Source organism: Mustela erminea, chromosome X (assembly GCF_009829155.1).
Source record: "Mustela erminea isolate mMusErm1 chromosome X, mMusErm1.Pri, whole genome shotgun sequence".
In the NCBI taxonomy this organism is placed as follows: Eukaryota; Metazoa; Chordata; class Mammalia; order Carnivora; family Mustelidae; genus Mustela; species Mustela erminea.
In genome coordinates, this window is record NC_045635.1 from 91,758,135 (window position 1) to 91,779,266 (window position 21,132).

At 43.5% G+C, this 21,132-nt stretch overlaps 1 protein-coding gene across 2 annotated transcripts in view; it reads right to left on the reverse strand.

The window, feature by feature from the left end:
* Positions 1-10,693: 10,693 nt before the first annotated feature.
* The window catches only part of AMMECR1 (AMMECR nuclear protein 1), a 114,383-nt gene continuing 103,944 nt past the window's right edge, over positions 10,694-21,132 (reverse strand). For both annotated transcript variants that reach the window (XM_032329844.1, XM_032329843.1), the window contains 3 exons: positions 19,111-19,201; positions 17,590-17,686; positions 10,694-15,172 (listed from right to left, as the gene is read on the reverse strand). In XM_032329844.1, coding sequence (XP_032185735.1) covers positions 15,058-15,172; positions 17,590-17,686; positions 19,111-19,201 — 303 coding nt within the window. In that variant the 3' untranslated portion in view covers positions 10,694-15,057. The remainder of the gene's footprint in view (positions 15,173-17,589; positions 17,687-19,110; positions 19,202-21,132) is intronic.

The window sequence follows — 21,132 nt, forward strand, 5'->3', positions numbered from 1 at the left end:
GGAGCCCAGCCTCGCTCTGAACTCCTGGGGTTGACCCGAGCAGCTGTCTGGCCCGCACGGATGAAGACAATGATTTCCTCACCTTGTCGCAAAAGGCAGAAGAGTTAGGCAGTGGGCCTTTCAAGGAAAAGCAGCACCTTGTCCCGGAGCAGCATGAGCCATGGACATTGACCACAATGGGAAATGGCCACCAACCTTCCCTGGGTGCTGGCGGCCACTCTCATTAACCTTGGCCTCTGTGGCCTTTAGGCCAAGCTCTTCCAGAAGGGGAAGGAGTGTCTGCAGGGAGACCCAGGGATACTTGGGCACAGGAAGCAGTTTGTGGACATCCCCTGCTCCCCACCTACCCCCCCCACAAGAGCTTAGCAAGACATTATCAGCCTGGATTACAGCTGCCCTCGTATAACTGGGTTAAAGTGTTGGCCTACTTAGAGCCCCTCCTGCAGTGGCCTCCTTCAAAGCTGATGAGGCCGATTAGGAGGCTATTTCTGAGCCCTAGTTGTGTACCCGGAAGCCTGAGGGCCATCCTCCTGTGACAAGAAAGACAATAACTAAGGCTAGACAGCCAAGGGCAGAGTCTGCTGTGCCTGTGGGAGAGAAGTGCTGTCAGACCTCGTGTGTCCTTGTAAAAGAAAAAGTCAAATAACGTCAAATCTAAGTGCCTGGACTTTGAACTTCAAAAACCCAAACCAACCAGTTTTCAGCCAAGGACCTTGTCCCTTGTCTTTGCCATCTCCAGCCCCAGCGAGGGTTGGCAGAGCATCAAGTCAAAGCCTTCAGTGATAGTCACCAGCCTCCATTCAGTAGGTTCTGGGTGTTTGAGGGAGATTGCGATTTAACTTCTCTGAGCCTCAGTTTACTTGTCTGTAAAATGGCAATAATAATAGCGCCTACCTCACAGAACTGGGGGGAAGATTGAAGAGATAAGGCACAGAAGGCACTTGGCACAGGGCCAGCACATTGTAAGCAATGTTAAATGCTATCTGCTGTCATTGCCACCACTGCCACCACCACCATTGCCACCCTCATCCTCATCCTTATCCTCATCCAGACATCAGCATGAATGCCAAAAAGCTTAGTCTCTGGAGCCTGACAAACTTGGTCTGAATCCTAGCTCTGCCATTTTGTAGCTGGGTGGCCTTAGATAATTGATCATTTCTTTAACTAGATTCTTGTGCTATAAGATGGGAACTTTATAAGGCTGTTGAAAAGTGCATACTATGGTCCTCATCACACAGGAAGCACTCAGTGAAGGTTGGTTATTTTAATTATTTAAAAGGGGTGATCAAGATCAGTGGTTGCCAGGGGCTGGGGTAGGGAGAGATGAATAGATGAAGTATAGAGGCTTTTTAGGGCTGTGAAACTGCTCTCTGTATGATAATATAATGGTAGACACATGTCATTAAACATTGATCCGAATTCATGGAATGTACAGCATCAAGAGTGAATCCTAATGTAAATGCTGGACTTTGGGTGATAATGACATTATCAGTGTAGGTTCTTCAGTTGTAACAAATACACCACTCTCGTGGTGGAGGGACTGATAGTGGCGGGGTCAGGGGAGAGGCCATTTGCAGAGAGCAGGGTGGCAGGCAGTGAGTATATGGGAACTCTGTTTTCTGCTCAACTTTGCTGTGAACCTAAAACTGCATTAAAATTACAGTCTGTTTGAAAGGAAAGAAAAACAAAACGGTGATCAAACTAGATTGTTTTAAATTTAGGATGTTAACATAATCCCCGTGGTAACCACAAAGAAGATAAATGAAAGATACGGAAAAGGACAAGGGAATCAAAATGATTCACAAGAAAAAAACCCCATCAGACATAAAAGAAGACAGTACTGGAGGAACTGAGGAATGAAAAGAGATATGCCACATAGAAAACACATAGCACAACAGCAGAAAAAAAATCCTTCATTATCCATAATCACTAAACGTAAATGGGTTAAACTTGCCAATTAAAAGAAAGATTAGCAAAGTGGATGACAAAGACAAGCTCTATGTGCTGCTTACAAAATATTCAGTGTAGACCCAAAGACACAAATAGGTTGAAAGTGAAAGGATGAAAAAGATATTCAGTGGAAATAGTGGTCACTGAAGGAGAGCTGGGGTGGCTAAATCACAGCAGGGCAGATAGATTTTAAGTGAAAAATTGTTATAAGAGGCCAAGAAGAGCATTTTTATTGATAGAAGGATCAATTCATCCAGAAGTTGTAACAATTATAAACATAGATACCAAACAACAGAGATTTAAAAGATATGAAGGAAACTGACATATTGAAGGGAGAAATAGACAGTTTAACAATAATAGGTGGCAACTTCCTTACCCTGCTTTATATAATGGATAGGACACTTAGACAATAGATCAATAAGGAATAGAGGACTTGAATGGCACTATAAACCACCTAGACATCAAAGACATACACAGCATACTCTACCCAACAAGAGCAGAGCACACATTCTTCCCCAGTGTACATGGAACATCCTCCAGGATGGGCCATATGTTAGGACATAAAGCAATTCTCAACAAATTTTAGAAGATGAAAATCATACAGAGTATCTGCTCTGACCAAATGGAATGAAACTAGAAATCAATAACAGAAGGGAAACTGAAAAAAAACCCCACAAATATGTGGAAATTAAACAATTCACTCTTAACCAATGGGTTAAATAAGTCACCAGGGAACTTAGAAAATGTTCTGTGATGAATGAAAACACAGTATACCAAAACACACAGGATACAGTGACGGGCAGTGTTCAGAATTGAATTTATAGCTGTAAACACTTACATTAAAAAGGAAGCTTTGAAATCAACACCTTAACTTTATACCTGGAGGAACTACAAAAAAGAAAAACTAAACCTGAAGCCAACAGAAAGAAGAAAATAATAAAGATGAGGACAGAGTTAATGAAAAAAGAATAGAAAAAAAATGAAGTCAATGAAACTGATAGCTGGCTCTTTGAAAAGTTCAACAAAATTGACAACACTTGAGCTACACTCATTAAGAAGAAAAAGGCATAAATTAAAATTGGAAATGAAACATGGATGTTACCACCAACCTTACAAAAATTTTAAGGATTATCAGAGAACACTAAAAGCAGCTGTATGCCAATAAATTAGATAGTCTTCAGGACATGGACAAGTTCCCAGAAACACACGAATTACCAAAATCGACTCAAGAAAAAATAGAAACGCTCAGTAGACCTGTAATAGATAAAGAGATGGAATCAGAATAAAAAACCTCCCAACTAGGAAAAACCCAGGCTTCACTGGTGAGTTCTACCAAACATTCAAAGATTTGACAGTAATCCTATTCAAACTCTTCCAAAAAACAGAAGAGAAAGCAACACTTCCTAACACAGTCTATAAAGCCAGCAGTACCCCGATACAAAAGCCAGACAAAGATACCATAAAGAAAGAAACCATGGACCAATATCCATTTTGAGTATAGACACCAAAGTCCTCAACAAAATATCAGCAAACAAAATCCAACAGCACATTAAGAGGATCTTACACATGACCAAGTGGAATTTATCCCAGAAATGAAGGGGATCACAAATCAACCGGTGGGGTGCCTGTATGGCTCAACCAGTTACGCTTCTGACTCTTGATCTTAGCTCAGGTCTTGATCTCAGAATCGTGAGTTCAAGCCCCACATTGGGTTCCACATTGGATATGGAGCCTACTTTAAAAATCAAGCAGTGTTAAGTACACCACATTAAGAGAAGAAAGGAGAAGTGAGCATTTCAGAAGGCAGAAAAGGCATTTGACAAAGGCAACAAGCTTTCATGACAAAAACATCAAACAAACTAGGAATCGAATGCAAGTACCTCAACATGATAAAGGGCATTTATGAGAAACCCACAGCTAACATCATACCCAGTAGTGTAAGACTGAAAGTTTTCCCCCGAGATGACACCCAAAATAGAAAGGAAGAAGTAAAACTGTATTTGCAGGTGATATGATTCTCTCTATATAAAATCCCATAACACACAAACACACACACACACACACACAACTAGTGTATAATTAAGAAAGGAAGGAAGGTAGGGAGGAAGGGAAGAAAGGAAGGAAGGAAAAAAAGAAAAATAGAAAGGCAAGAAAGGAAGAAAGGAAAGAAGAAAAAAGAAAGACAAGGTTAGTTTAGTTGCCAGATACAAGATCAGTGCACAAAAATCAGTGGTGTTTCTATATGCCAGTAATGAATGATCTAAAAAGGAAGTTAAGAGAAACAATTCCATTTAAAATAGCACCCAAAAGAATAAAATTCCTTGGAATAAATCTAACCAAGGTGGTAAAAGGCTTATAACTGAGGTGCGCCTGGGTGGCTCAGTGGGTTAAAGCCTCTGCCTTCGGCTCAGGTCATGATCCCAGGGTCCTGGGATCGAGCCCCGTATCGGGCTCTCTGCTCAGCGGGGAGCCTGCTTCCTCCTCTCTCTCTCTCTCTCTCTCTCTGCCTGCCTCTCTGCCTACTTGTGATCTCTGTCTGTCAAATAAATAAAATGTTTAGAAAAAAAAAGAATACAAATGGGAAGGCATCTCATGCTCATGGATTGAAAGACTTAATATTGAGATGGCAACAGTCCCTAAAGCAATATACAAATTCAAAGCGATCCCCATTAGAAGTGCAATGTTTTTCTTTTTCCATAAATGGAAAGGCCAACCCTCAAATATATAAGAAATCTCAAGGATCCTTGAATAGCTCAAACAATAGTGAAAAAGAAAAACAAGGCAGGGGGACTCACGTCCCAATTCCAAAACTTAGTATAAAACTAGAGTGATCAAAACAGTGTGGTACTGGCATAAGGGTAGACGTATAGACCAAGGAAATAGAACTGAGAGTACAGAAAGAAGCCCAAACTTCCATGGCCAACTGATTTTCGACAGGGGTACCCAGACCATTCCATGGGGAAAAGAATAGGTTTTTCAGTAAACAGTATCAGGATAACTGGATAACCATGTTCAAAAGAATGAGATTGGGGCCTCTCCCTCAAACCACACATAAACATTAACCCAAAACAGATCAACAACCTAAACAGAAGGGCTAAAATTATTAAAAGAAAACATAGGGGTAAATCTTTATGATCTAGCACTTGGCAGTTGATTCTTAGGTTTGACACCAAAAACATGAGCAACAGAAGAAAAAGATAGATACACTGGGTTTCATCAAAACTAGAAAGTTTTTTTCATTGAAGGACATTATAAAGAATGTGAAAAAGACCAAGTGCAGAGTGGAATAAAGTATTTTCAAATTATTTCTCTGATAAGGATTTAATATCCAGTACACACAGACACACAGACACACAGACACACACACACACCAGTATACATACATATGTATACCATTACAATATACATATTGTATAAGACAAAAGAAACAACCCAAATAAAAACTGGGCAAAGGACTTGAATAGACATTTTTCCAAAGAAGATCTACAAGTGGACAGATTAGCACATGAAAAGGTGTTTCAACCTCACTGGTCATTAACGAAATGCAAATTAAAATCACAGTGAGATATCAGTTCACACCCACAAGAATGACCATGATCAGACCGACTCTAACTGGGTATTGGTGAGGATGTAGTGAAACTGGAACACGACTGGTGGGAAAAGTTTGATGGTTCTTCCAAAAGGTAAACAGAATGATCTTATGAGCCAGCAATCCCAAGCCTAAGTATATACCCAAGGAAGATGAAAATGCATGTGCCCACAGAAACTTAGACACAAATGTTTACAGCAGCACTATTCATAAGAGCCACATGTTTGAAACAGCGCAAGTGTTCATTGGTGGATAAATGGATAAGCCAATTGTGGTAGAGCCATACAATGAAATATCATTCAGCCATAAAATATCAGCGAGCCGTGACATAGACGGACCTCAAACACATTTTGCTAAGTAAAAGAATCTAGGGACAGAAGGTCACATTTTGTGTGACTCCATGCGTATATATATCCAGGATAGGTCAATTCCGGGAGAGACAGAACAAAAGAAGATTAGAGGTTACTTAGGGGATGGGCAAGGGGAGAAGGAGGAGTCACCTCTTATGGGGATGGGGTGTTTTTATGGATTGATGAAAAAGTTTTAAACTAGAGCAAGCTCGTGGTTGCATGGCATTGTGAATCCACTAAAGATGACTGAATTGTGTGTTTTGCAGTGGCTCATTGTACTTTATGTGAATTTCATCTCAATAAAAGAAAATGTCAAACAAAGGAGGTGAAAAGAAGGGAGTTTCTTTTTACCTCGCAAGTGTCCTGGTACCCTGCTTGTGGGACTCCCTGTGCAGCCTCCTGCTCTTCCTTAGAAACGAGGGTGTCACCTGCACTTTGCCTATTAGCGATTTCGATTTGACCTTCTCCAAGCCTGCAGATTCTTCTGGAGTGGTATAAACCCAAATGGGGGAAGAAGGAGCCAGTTTGGCTCATCTACCCCACCAGAGCGATTTTGATTTGACCTCCTCCAAGGCCGCAGATTCTTCTGGAGGACAAGGGAGCTAGTTGGGCCTGTCTACCCCACCGGAGCAACCCCACCCTACTCGAGTAGCAGTATTAACCCTGTGCCCCCCCTTCCATCCCCATCATTCATGTGTACCATGGACCACGTCTGCTGGGCAAGGTAAACACAAACCAGGTCACCAAGGGGCATGGCTGCATGTACAGGGGTGACTATGGCCACCCACCACTGTCCCTGGCCAGAGTTCCTGGAATTCATTTGAATGCCTGAAGTGGAGAAAGTTTGGGGAAATGTGTGCATTACTCACATTAGTACTGCCCTTCCAGAAAGATGGGGGTTTCCCACTCTTTCCAGCCGAGACGCCCTTCCTACTCCGCCAGGATGCGTGGAGGTGGGCAATATGATTGCCCCATCCAGCTGTTTGCTCAACCCCCATCTCCTATGCCGATACACACCAATCCACTTGTACGGGTTGACACCTACCGTAACCTTGGATCATTCCGGAAGACTGCTGAGACAGAAATGCTGGTTTGATGGAAAGTGACTAGAGCACCTTCTAGTTTCAAAGCTGTCTGGTGTTTTGGCCATGACTCCCAACTCTCAGCAGCTTCTTGTCGGTTCAGATGTGATTTACCTACTGTCTTGCATACTACTACTTGATTTCCTGTTTTATAAGAATCCAGATTGAATACTGCCTTCCTGCCTTCCTGGCCTACGGAGTCGGTGAAAGTTACACCGAGAGGGACTCTGATTTTCCTCTCTGGGTGGGTCACCCCTACCATCCCCTCTCTCCTCCTGCTCTGTGAATAGATTTTCCCCCCAGCTACGGGATAATTTTTCAGCCGGTTGGCATACTATATAGGCTTTCTTCGGCTCCTCGGGCCTCCAGGATTCTTAGCACAAACAGCCCAGTCTCCAGACATGCTGTTCTCTCCCTCCCGGTCACGGGAAGGGCCCAAAGCCTTTGAGAGGGCAGCTTTGCAGTGAGAGGCACAACTCTCCACCACCAAATGCCCTTCCGTGTGAACACAAACCTACTTCTGCGATCACATGTTTTCTTTCTCAACCAGTGGGCGCATTGCCGCTAGGGAACAAGATAGCTGGGGGGCCATAGGGGAAGCGACAACTCTGTTCAAGGGCCCCTCTGAGGTGGAAGCAATTTCAAGGGACCCTGTAAATCCAGCCGGATGTTGCCTGGGCCCCGGTCTGAACGACTTTGCCCAACTAGACCGAACTTGGATGCCCCCCACCAACTCTAAGCTCCAAGCGGATGGTTCATTTGTTTTCATGATATTAACGCTATCATCATTCTTAAACGAAGCGCGGGGCCATGCCTCTGCAGGTACAGGCACTCAGAAAATATTGATGGATCACATTGAGCCTGACATTTGGGAGGGAAAGGCCGGAGTGGGCGAGGAGATGAGATGACAGCTTGCCAAAGGCTCTGAAGATACCTGGGCAGGTTGGGGCTCCGGCCATGATCTTCAGATTGTCCTGTGGGACCTGGCATTCTGTTGGAACCAATTCAAGTTTCCATAAACATTCACTTCAAAAGAAAAAAAAGTGTGTATAAATGTATGGTATTTAAAAACCAATACAACCTGAAAGAAACCCCTAATGCATCCCAGTGGGTTAGTGGGAGCGGTTGGGTGGCCTCATTTCTGTTCAAACCTCAGGAGTGATGCGTCTGCTGCCTGAACTTCTTGTAGGCCTCGTCAGGCCTGGATCAGAAGGTGAAGACGGCACCAGGATTTCATGGTTTAGGCCGAGGCACACCCACTGTCCTAAAACTAGAGGAGTAAGATACCCTCTCTTCTCTGTGCAAATCAGGACCTTCTTGCTGTTGGACAGCCCAGAGTACAGAAATCAATGGGGTGCTGAGGCTCTGCCTCCATCATCTGTTGCCCCGATTATAAATTTTTCTAGTCCTAACCAAAGCCTTGTTGTTCTCATTAGCTAAGGAACCGGTGTGCATTTGTAATTTAGAACAACAAAATACTGCTTTTAATCTTGAATTTGTAACATAATGAGATGTCAGCTGAGATTTTGATTAAAAAAGCAAAGAGAGCCTCCCACCGTAGAGGGAGACCAAAGGCTGAGCAAATGACCAGCTCCTTGTGACTCAGCGGCCTCCTTCTAGAATGGGAGCATGAGCTCAAGGCCACCAGGGCGGTTGGTGAGCACGGAGGCATGTCTCGCAGCCACCGCCCACCGTGAGGTTGGTGAGCACGGAGCGCACCGTACATATAAGCTCCGTCGGGCTCATGTGATCATCGGTCATGGGGGAGATCTGCAAGCGTCGATCAGTGTTCAATTATATAAGGCACACGGCCTTTACCAGGCTTTTGGGCCAGTTCATTGAAACGATCTGTGACCGTCAGTGCAACCTGAACATAATCTATTCAGGGTCATTTTTAAATCCGGTTGTAACCAAGTTCTCAGGACGAGGTCAGCTGGCTTCAGAAGTGTACTTAATTAGGATCTAAGGCAGTTTCCTCCCCATCTTGAACGATTTCTTTCCACATGCCTGGAGTCTGGAGCAGGAGATTGTCCCACAAGCTATAGGATTAAAGGGGGGGGGTGCCTTTTAACGTAGGAGCCCACGCCATCTCCCCAGGGCCCACCTCATGCGTGTCCCCCCATTCAGTTATTCCTCCTGCAGGCGAAGGCCTGGGCAAGCAGAGGGGAAGCCACGACGGCTTTGCCCACACCCACACTTGTCTTGGCTCCTGGGGTCAGAGCTGCAGGAAGTGCGGGAAGCCGTCCTTCACTAGCACTCCCGACTGGCAGCTCTGAATCCGCGTGTGATTTCGCCACGGCCGACTGCCCCCAGCTCACTCCGATGGGACCCCTCGGGCATGAGAGTGTTTTCCATCAACAGAGAGGAACAGCCGCGCCGCTCCTCTGAAGCAGCGGGGCTATTTCCAAGGTGCCTAGCGGGGCGTGAAATCCAGGGGGGAAATGCTGAAGCTCTGTGAAGAATTTAGGTAGGTGGAGTGTGATTGTTGAAGTTGAAATCCGTCCAGACCATTGAGTTAACCACTAATGCGATAAAAGTGAAGGCTGTGGGCTCATGCAATTACTTCGTTCTACCTGAGCCTATTAATATTGTCTACATCGTTACCCAAAAAAAATAAAATAAAATAAAAATCCCATGTACCATTAACCATGAATGATGGAACTGGATAAACCTCGAGCAGATGGCTGCCTTAATGGAGCACTATTCAACACCACAGTAGTCCTCCGGGATCTGAGATGGCTGTTTTTAGCCCCCGTGATTGACATCAACACGTGTCACCAAATTCACACGGGCAGCAGGGCTTTGGGGCAATGCAACAGAAAAGAAGCCCGCGTGCATTCATGAGCGATTAATCCTGAAATATGCATGGGACGGCATAGGATTTAGAACTGAGACAGCAAACGATTTAGAAAGAGCGTGAGGTATTCGAGCAATGTCCTTGGTGGCCTTTCCATGGGGGAAGAGATAAGGCAACAGCTGGGAGAGAGGTGGCCCACCAAGAGCTCGCCGTCTCTCAATGCAGGCTCTAATCTGGCCCCGGAAGGTCAGCGCCACCGGCTGCCTTGCCCTCTACTCAAGATGGTTTCCCCAAACTCCAGCTCGGAGTAGAGTTCACCTCCTGCCACTCCAGAACTGGAAAAGTAACTGGGGACATCTTTTGGGTGTATGGTAAGCCTGCTGCGTGTGTGAATGTGTACTGGCTCTGATGAGCCACATCCGGGCCGTTTTCAGATTCCGTCCCTCCAGTACTGAGAACATGGCAAAGCCTTGAGGGCAGAAGAGAAGACAGGCTTCCCAACCTCCTGAGGTGCTCTCACCCGGATAGCACTGCTAACTGTCCCCACCAGCTCACAAGAGGGAAACACCTGGAAGAAATTTGGAGCTGGAGTGAGCACGGTTATGCTACCACCGGACTTCACATCTGATGCCCGCCCCAGGTCGGCGGCCAGGGCGGACTGTCCCATAAAGGCTGGACTTAGTCACCAAGCCAGGATAGAGGGCCAGGCAAAAAGAGGACACAGGCAAATCATAGGGGAGGTGGGGACCAGCTGCGGGCAGGTGAGGTTTCCGGAGCCCCGGTCTGGAAAGAAATCGGCATCGGCTCCGAAGTATATTGTTTCCAAATCTTCGGCGGCTAGCGTGGTGGCAAGAAGTCCCCAGGAGACCAAGAGCCTTACGATGAGGAGGGCAGGTTAAAGAAAGAGACACCAAACGGTAACTCAGTTTTAACATTTTATTGGGTAAATGATTTTAAAGATAGTAACAATAGTGTCAAAACTACTACAATATCTTTCCACAGCCATACCTTAGAGACCCACATAAACCTTCTGATTTTTTCCTCTCGCTCAGTTTTAATATTTTCAAGCTATACATATCATATAAAATGCCCATTTCCAATAGTTTCTTCAAACTATTAAGCAATTAAATGTGGAAGGAAGGAGGTTCTAGTTATACTTGGAGGGGGTTTCGGGTAATCTGCAATGTCTCACTGTAATCCAAAAACAGGTTACTAAGAACGAAGGAAAAGAAGAGCTACTCCAGGTAGCTTTTGCTTATTACGAGTCTCACCACTGTATCACCAAGAACTCAGTATGCTGGTGACGGATTCAAAGTAATTTCGGGGAACATACAAAACACTAAAATAACTTAGAAACTAGATCCAAATATTCCAAAAGTAATTGACTTTGATATACAAAAACAGTCAGAGGTGGTTACAAAAGTTTGTTTTCTCAGTGCGTCTATGTACCAGCGCAGTTACTGGGTCCAGAGCAAAATAAAAGATTTCTCTTCTTCTGAAACAGTAATAAAAAACAAGGAAAACAGATCTTTGTATATAAAGGATCAATGCTGGTCTTCAGAATAATGTAATCGGAAACCCTTAAATCGAGAGGCACACAACGGGTTTCTGCTTTTAAAAAATAAAAGGAAAGTCACCAGTTTATTTCAATGGAGGAGGTGCTCACACCCCTCAAATAAACTTCATTCAGTTGAACATCACTAGCAAAAATCACTTAGAAACTGTACAAAAATAAAAAAGTTAACACATTTAATCCTGCAAGGTTTTTGTAAGGACTGGAAGGCAGGCTTTTGGAGCAGCATCTGGGCATGGCTGGGGGCTTCTTTGGTTTGATCTAACACACGTGAGAGATGGAACCTATTCCAGATGACAGTTTCAAATTTCCTGCACATTTGGAGACACAAAAAGAGGCCAGTATACAAACTTCCAGTGTGCTGGGCATTGGGACTGTGTCTACTGGACTAGAAACTCTTACACCCGCTTGAAGGGGGCCGGGGGGAACGAGAGCAAGCCTTGCACCTTCCTCCATCAAGTACAAGGACCTCTCGTGGTTAGGGGAGCCTAGGGTGGGGGGCGGGGGAGCACACTCTCGTGCAGTCCGAAGGCCACTTAATGGGGGTCGGGGCGGGCTGGGGGCTTGGTGGGGAGGGCAATTGTTCTTTTAGTATCTGGTACCTGGCTGATGTTGTTTAAAAATAAGAAAACCTTCCAGAAACGGAAGCCTTTTGCTACATACCAAAGTAAAACGCGTACTGTTTTCCCAGAGGGAAAAAAAAAAATACCCAGTTGCATTTGAGAAACAAAACACAGAAATGGAACTAATTAACATTTAAAAGGGGGGGGCAATGTAAACTTTGTGCTACTCAAATGAAGTTCAAGTATTACTTCTGAGCTGTTTAAAGATCACTGAACTTATACAATATTCTGGTGATAAGAGTGCAATTCACATTTGTGTTTCTGAACAAATAAACCACAACTGGGCTAAAACACAACCTGTGCAATCAGAATCTTCGTCTGAGTTAAAGACACATGCTACATATATCAACATATTCCAAGTTCATTCAAAGCACAGACTTAACAGCTTTGTACTATACAATGAAGGTGTAAAGGTTCTAGCGTTCGTTTGAAGCACACCATTACGGTCTGCAAGACACCCTTTATGCTACCAAATCTTTTCAGTCAACAGCTATTTAGAGACAAATAAAATGCACTGTGCATTAATCTGAAAACAAAAGGAGACAAAACTATCCTTTCCCCCCAAGCCATGGTGGGAAATATTGCTGACCTCGTCCTCTGAAGCCTGCAGGATGGTTATTTCTTCAGTATAACATTATTACACTGGTAAGAAAAAAATCTGTAGAACATCTGCATATATCAAGAATTTTTAAAAAATCTGATATGATTTTTAGAGTCCGCATGACCAGTCACGTGACCTGCTCAAGATTGATTAGCACCGTTAAATACATAAACACACATATGTGTGTATGTACGTGTAAGTAAATGTATACATACACACATATGTATGTCATAGATCTTTTCTTTAAAAAAACAACAACAACAACAACTTCTAACCATGAGCTCACCCAGGACGAGGAGCCTGTTGAACTGATGAGATGATGGATAAGATGGGTCAATATTGGTCTATTTTGTCTCTCTTCAGTTTGCTTGTTTTATTTACTTTTTTTTTTTTTTGCAGCAGATAATATCATTCAGCTTGTGCTCAGTTTCCCTATAAGGGCAAGAAAAAGTTTCGGTCAGGTAGCCACCTGGTTTTATGCTGAAAGACGAATCTGCTCCAAAAATGCTCCCAAGGAGAAACAGAAGGACTCAAGATCCCTTGCTACAGCCCAACAGCTAGCTTTCTCTGACTAATCTCTAGGTTCAATGAAACTGGCTACCAGGATTGCATTTCAGGCTAACAGTTGGCTTCTTAGTTAAGGCATCACAACTGAAAATGGTTATTTCAACAACGGGCGCTGTGGATGAAGGAATACCACCAAACTTCTAAGGACTCTTCATCAAAAACAAAAGCAGTTTGCTCAGCCACAGTGGCAAGCACAGGGAATCCGGGCAATCAGCGCACCAACCAGCAAAAGGGTTTTGAATTCGGAGCTAGCAGTCTGTCATTTGTCACAGCCGACTCTAGATGTAAGCGCCACCATTTTGATTTTCAGTGACATCTCAAGAGTTTTAGACTACATATTCTGCACCATACTTATATTCATCACTTGATATACTGGTTTCCTACTGGAGAAAAATTACACAAACATGCGCGCGTGTGCGCGCGCGCACACACACACACACACACACACACACACACACACTCACACGCAGATTTACTATAGAAAAATGAAGGTAATCTTTCTCCAGAATCATCTGTCATTTTTCCTGGGGATAGACACACAGACCTCCTACTCCTCCTGACATTGGGAAGTCCGCTTTGTATGCGCTGTAGGAAGAAGACCAGCCCTGCAAATCGGCTGGGCTCTAACAACTATCATTTCTAAATACCAGCTCCATTTTCATAGGTGTAACGTAACATCTTATCAACATAGTAAATGTGTTTCTATCAAAAGTATGTAGTGCAGAAAGACTCCAGTCTTGTCCCCATGACAAACATGTCTGAAATTGTGGCATATACGAACTTTTGTTTCACTAGATTATCTTTACTATTTCTTTAAATAGTCGCTAAAATTGTCTCTGGCCAATCATGACTTACTGAAACCTAAAGCTAGCAGGTTTAAATTAATATATAATAGACAAATGTCTCTTTTTGGTTATTTGCTCAAAATAAATTTTTTCACCTTAAAAAAATACCTAAGAGTAAGGAATTTGTCTAATCTGCTGTTTCCCATATAGACACAATAAAATTTTATAAGAATATTTCTCTAAATTGCCTTTTTCCCCCAACCTCTCTTAATTCCATTTAATTATATTCTTCTCAAAGGCACTAAATTCTGTATCTGCTCTTCCTGATATTTGCTGCTCTTCAAAATGACTTCTGTAGCATATCTGAAAGGTAGCTTGTACTTTCTTAAAACAGTGTTGTAGTTTGTTAAGTTGGTTCTATAAAGTAATGAAGCTGTCTCTTCTACAATAACCAGCACAAAAGGCATAAATGATTTCTCACGTTCTGTGACAAGCCCTATCATGGACCTTCCAATGTTCTCTACTAGAACTTAAGTTCATATATTTTAACCATGGGGAAAACACCTAAGTGAAGACCCACATACTAAGCTCTCCTAGCTAAATGCATTTTAGACAAATTCGAGAGTAATATACAAATACCTGAAATTGATATAAATTGCTCCCAAACTCAGCTATCAAAAATCCTCTATCTTACTGGGGGAAAACTAGAGAAAAACCTAAATAAAATCCTCAAAAACTGCACAATGTCTTCCATCCACAGTCGAAAGGAGGGAAGAGAAGATAGAAGGACAGAAAGAAGACAGGAGAGAAGGCAAGAGAGACAGAAAGACAGAAACCTGACTGAGAGAGCAAAGCAAAATTCTACATAACAGGGCGAGGAAAGAAAAACCCAAAAGTTATATATGCTGCAAAAAAAAAAAAAAAATCAATGACCTAAAATAATGAAACAGAATCTTCTTAACAAATGCCATTTTCCTACCCGTTACCATGATGATCTTAATGATGTCCAAGCTTCATCATGGCAACGGAAACTATCATCATAAAATGGTACAGTAAAAGAGATAGCTAGACCAAGAAGGGGTAGGGTCTCCTGGGAAGAGGTCTGCAGAGAGGCCCAGTGACTGGCTGTGCGGCTCAGTGTCAGGAATAATGGTTGTATGGCGGAAGGGGATGCCCAATGCCATTTTGGAAATGATGATGCTGGCGATGAGCAAGGTATTCGGCATAGCTCAGGGTCATCTTTTCACTACGGTACCTGAAAAAGTCAGGGAAGAGACAAAGTTAACATCAAGAAATAGATGGCATGCCGATGTCGGAGCCCAGAAGGACGTGAGAGATACCTTTACAGACCAAGAGAGACAGAGGTCCCGAGAGAAGTCATGACTGGGCCAACGCCATGCAACTGAGTGGTGAAGATGAGATCCGAACCTGGGAATCCAAAGTCTGAATCCAGGGCTCTTCTACTATTCGTGGTTTCAACTGTTCTAGACATTTCCGTGCCCTCTCCCCGGCAGCCCCAGTTTGCCAATGGGAAGGAGCACAGGAAAGCCAACCTATTGCCATCGTGTATGCATCTCATTCACTTGACTGCTCTTTCTGCCAGGACCTTCCCTTGTTGACCATGGCCTTCCCTCCATCCACGTATCTACTCAGGTCTTGCCAGTCAGGAAGAATAGCAACAATCAAACACTTTTCCTAGTACTGGTATCCCAAACCCTCTCTTCCGCCATCTCTGGCTCTCCTTTCACCCCCTCACTTCTCAAAACCGTAATGTGTGTTTTCTACCTTTTTAGCCCTCCATCTCGCGCTGCTCCTCGGCCTGGTCTTCCTTGGCTCCTGCCACTCTTCCACAGAAACCGCTCTCTCAGAAGGTCCCGCTGTTCCTGCTTGACCTCTCCATTAGGACAGCGTGCACCTCTCCCTTTCTGAAGCTCTCCTGTGTCATGGGTTCTCCAACTCCACACGTCCCTGGTTCTCCACCCACACACTGTCTCTCAGACTTCTCCTTTATCTCTCGGACTCTTCCTCCTGCTTCTGCCTGGTAGGATTTTACTGGGTTTCTTCCGCCTTCTGTTCTTTTGATCCTATACCCTCTGTGCCCCCTCGGGGAGCCCTATCTTTATAGCTTCAACTAGGACCTCTTCACACATGATCCCAAATCACCATTTCTGGCCATGAGTTCTATCTATGAACATTTACAGTCACATACCGGACATTTCTATACAAATACCCCAGGAAGCACTTCAGATGCAGAACCAGTGCTGAAACGTGACTCTCCTCCTGTGCCCCCTCCCTTGGTTAAAGGGTGCTTTGTGCCTTGGTGCTTTTTAATCTGGAGTGAAACCTTGACTTATTCTTCTTCCCTACTTCTGAATGATGACTAAGTCCTTTTGTTTCTTCCAGTGTTTTCTGATCTGTTTCACTTCCTTTGGGTGGCTGCCCCAGATCCTTAGGTAATTAGTAATGTCTTCTAACTCCTCTTCCTGTGTCCCATTCCAATCCTACACCTTCCCAAATCCATCTGTTTCAAACCCTTCAATGGCTACTTACTGCCTCTAGAAGCAGGTCTACCCTTCTTACTCAGGAATTCAAAACCCTCCATAATATGACCCAACCTACCTTCTGGGCAATGTTTTGCTCCCATGACCACCTTCTATATGCACACCGAAAGACCGGCCAAATCAGACTGCTGAACGTTCCTCAGAACTTGGCTCTGTACTTCACCACCCACATGCCTCGACTCACTAAATTAATCCCTTTCCTCCCTCACCCTCATATATTCTACCCATTCTTCCAGACCAGTCTCAAACCTACATCCTCTCTGAAATGCTGTATTATCTAACCCCACCCCTCTTGGAAGTCCTCTTTCCCTACTTTATGACCTCACACTAGCCATCACAGTCTGCCTTATATTCCTCATTATTTTTGTATGTGCCCTTCTGGTCTCCTAGACTGACTTCAAGGAAAGAAGAGAGGGAGGCATTTTTAAATGTGTAACTCTGCAGGGCTGGGAAAAGTCCAATTTTAGACTATAGGCATTCATTGTAGTTTTATGGAATCGAAACAAATGGAAAAAGCAATCCATTTTCCTAAAATGCTGGATATTTTTTAAAAAATAAGTATCCCCATCATCCCACAGAGAAATACATTTGGCATTTGTGAGTCTAGCTCACTTGTGATTTTCAGTAAGCTTCCATGGTAGACTTCTATCACTGCCAACATCCTAAGGTTAAATTCAAATTTGAAGAGTGCTTATCAGAATCCAGGGGTTCTGCTAAGCAATGTCCAAAGCTAGCCAATGGCTACTTCTGGTAACTTTCTTCGATAATGTAGTCTACAGGCTCATGTAAAGCCAATGGCTACTTCTGGTAACTTTCTTCGATAATGTAGTCTACAGGCTCATGTAAAGCCAAAGGAATCACACATCCTGTGTGATTCCTTTGGATCAGGATGGGAAGGATGCTAAGGATGGGAAGGATGGGCTCAAACATCACACAAGCTTTATTGCCGAGCCAGGTTCCATCGTATCCACCCCCAGGATGGCCCAGCCATTCATTTCCATTCCGTTTCAGAAGAGGGAAGCAAGTAAGAGAGACCAAGGAAGTCAAAGGGTTATAGACATACACATCGAAAGGTACTGGTTAGCCTTGTGCTAGAACATGCCTTCTGTACCTGGTCAGTTTTATGGTTTTCCTGAATTCATTAGTAATCGGAGCTTTATATCCTCCTTTCCTCAGTAAGGAGTCTATGGTCTGAATATGGTCCCATCCTGTGGAGAGTAGACCAGATAAAATACCAGTCACGCACATGTCACAAGCACTTTTGGGAAAATACAAAATGGCTTCGCAGAGGTCAGCTGTCACTGTCACCAAATACCATCAACTCCATTGGTCTTAAAAACAATCACACAGAAGAGCTCAGACTTCTTCCTGTTGAGAAGCAGCTCTGGCCCTGCTTCTCTATATATACCTTAATTGCTAGCTACCCGTGATGGCTGACGACATTAGCTTTTTTTTATCTCAACCACATTCAAAGACGAGAAGTCTAAGAGGCTGGCAGTGACGGCTCAGGTGGGTCTCAATATTAAACCATAAACACTGCCCTCTCCTTTAACAATGACATCTTTAAAAGGGAGGGAGAAGCCCAAATGTCACTTGTGCCAGCTCGGTAGTAGTTAGGACTACCACACTAACTCATGGTAACTACCGTCCCTGTTGATACCTTCTGGGGTCAATCAAGTGTATCTGTGTGAAATATGCGAAGACATTTTTATTGGTTCTGATGTGGGATGGTGTGCTTAATATCCGAGCCCCTCCCCCATGAAGCCAGTGGGAACTACGGGATTGAGGACATTTTTGAAAGTAACCCCAATAAATCTTCTGATAGCTGTCTTAAAGACTAACTCTCTTGTCGGGGTGAGGGGTGTGTAATGATATGAAATTGTATGATTATATAGCTCACATTTATATGAACCAAACAGGAGAGAACCAACTACAGATGCTTTCTGATGAGGAATAAAAAAGCTCTATAAGATAAAGAAGAAATATTCATTTCAACTGACGTGGAAAACTAGAATTTCATAGTGGCTAGAAAGGACAAGGTGCTAGAGAGCGAAGAATTCCTTAAGGTTACGGTGGTGGTTCATAAACGCTTGTGCTCTATCTGCCAACACAGAAACATGTTTGATAGGGAAGTGCGGACCCAGCCGATCAAACACTAAGACTCCATGTCGTCTCGGTGCTCTTGATATTAATGGGAAACCTACAGTCCTCACAGCAGCCGGATGAGTCCCCGGCAACCACCTGACGAGGAAGCATTTGTTACTGATAATGAATGTACCGTGGGGCTATTAGACAGAAGGCTTGTTTATGACAAAAGGCTACAGCACAGTGGGGTTATGGGCAAAGGGCATTTCAAATTCACAGCAAACCACTGCCTAAAAAGAAAAACCCAATTCTACAAGTCTTTGCTCTGGGGAAAGTTAGATTTTTGCGTGTCTTTGCTCTCCAACTGTAGTGCAGAGATTCAACTTCTCTAGGAGTAATTCACTGATCTCATACAGACATTGCAGTGACAGTGATGGAAGAGTCATTTCTTCTCATTTGACAACTGCAAAGTCAGATAAGTGCATTTCAATGTGTGTATCTGTTGGACTTCTTCCCCAGATCATATGAAATAAAGTACGACAATGACCTTGCTCCTTTGCAACCTCTGGTAGGTAGGTGGCGGTGCGTTTTGATCCTTTTTCATTGATGAATTCTATTCTAATGCCATGTACACCCACCTGAAAGAAATTGGCAGTTTTATTAGTACAGTCTTCTTCATAGAAACAGAAAGAAAAAGTTATAATTTCACTTTCAAGAGAAGGCAGTTTTTCCTTTCCCCTTGTTTTTGGAAGGGCATACATATATATATACATGTCTGTCTGTCTGTCTGTATGTATATGTACACACACACACACACAATTTTTCTCTTTCCAAAGCACTGACTTTGAGTTTGAGGGCATTATGATGGCTGTTGAGACTGAAAACATCAACTGATATATCCCCAGCATGTATTGGGCTATGCTATTCTGTCTGGAACTAGAACAACCACACTGCTGTGTGTAGAATCAGACAGTCAAGGGCAAGAATCCTGCCCCTACTTCTTACTAGTGGCTCACAACTTTAAGGAACTAGAGCGAGGGAACTGACTTCTAAGAGACAGCAAACATGCATCCTATTTTCAGGTATAAGCGCCACCTCAGATTAAGTTCCAAAAATTCCGGGGCTGCTGACTCCCTGGTTGTCTAGTCTCTTTAAAACCTTGACTTCTATGTAGATGAGCAAACCCAGATAAGGCTGAAAAAAGCCAACAACCAGATCCAACCCCATCGCCCATTCCATGTAATTGTTCTAAAATCTCTCTCTCTCTCTCTCTCTCTCTCTCTCACACACACACACACACACACACACACACACACACACACACACACGTATATGGTGGGTCCGTGGCAAACCTTTGCAATCTATGTCATTGCCCTCATGCAGTACTGCTAAATGTACAAGTGATAAAGATGTCAAATCCCCTTGGGGCAGGGTAGTTTTGCAGTTTCTTATATATGAACACAGAGATCACTATAACTTCATGGGAAGCACACACACTTTCAGTGATGCCCTAAGAAAGCGAGTTCTCTAAGTAAATGTGGGCAATTTCATGCTAATGTTTTAAGAAAGTAACATACTGTTTCACTGATTAGCATCTAGTCACAAGAGATCTTTTTCCACCCTCGCATCCTTCATAGGATCATATACGGAACTGAGGATTACAAAAAGGTTTTCTTTGTGAACACTGATAAGAAAAATACAATTTCAAAAGGACAACAACTCCATTCCAGCCTCCCAAATCTACAGTCACTTTAGGTCAGTGGTCCCCAAGTGGAGTTTAGGAAGGTGGCCCAAGGGACCTGGTGGGAGGATGGTGAGGCCAGGGCAACACTTTCATCCAGGAAAGAGACTTCCTTTTAGAGCAGGTGAGTGAAGTCATAGGCCTTGCCTCTTTCCATCTGTAGGCACGGAGAGGTCTAGAAGAGGAACAGGGGTCCATGCAAACTTCTTTTGCTGCTTCTGCCCTTAGCCTGAAATCTTCCACTTTTTCAGGGAAGAAATAGTCCTCTGGAGAATCCGTCTTGTTCTTTCCCCAGGTCTTCTTCACACATCCAACCATTAAAGCCTGTCAGATCTTCTGGGAAGTTTGTTTTTTCTGAAAGCCTATCTCTGTGACTATTTCTTCTACGTGGTATCAGTATTCTTATGAATCTCCTTCTGCTGAAGATGCAGTCAGGGCAGCTGTTTAAAAACTAACACAATAAGGCCTCCCAGACCCTGTGGGAAATGACTGTGGACAGCTGAGAAGAACTCTGAGTGTTTAGCTATCAGGCCTTTCCAGGATAAAGGACATCTCCTAATCTCCCCAGTGCCTGACACGGTCCCGAGACAATGATAAATTTGCAGCAGTTTCTGTATACCGACTTTCTGATCTGTGACTTTGAAGTTTTTTCTTCCCTTCAACATAGCAGCTCCTTCGTCATTTGTTTTTTAAAATACACAGCATAAATAATCTGTGCTCCCATCATTCACTGAAGTGAATTTTGCATCTTCAACTCAATTTATCAAAAATCTGTCATGTTCAAATGGCAAAGAATTTTGGTGTTTATGAAGGCGTCTAATCAAAATT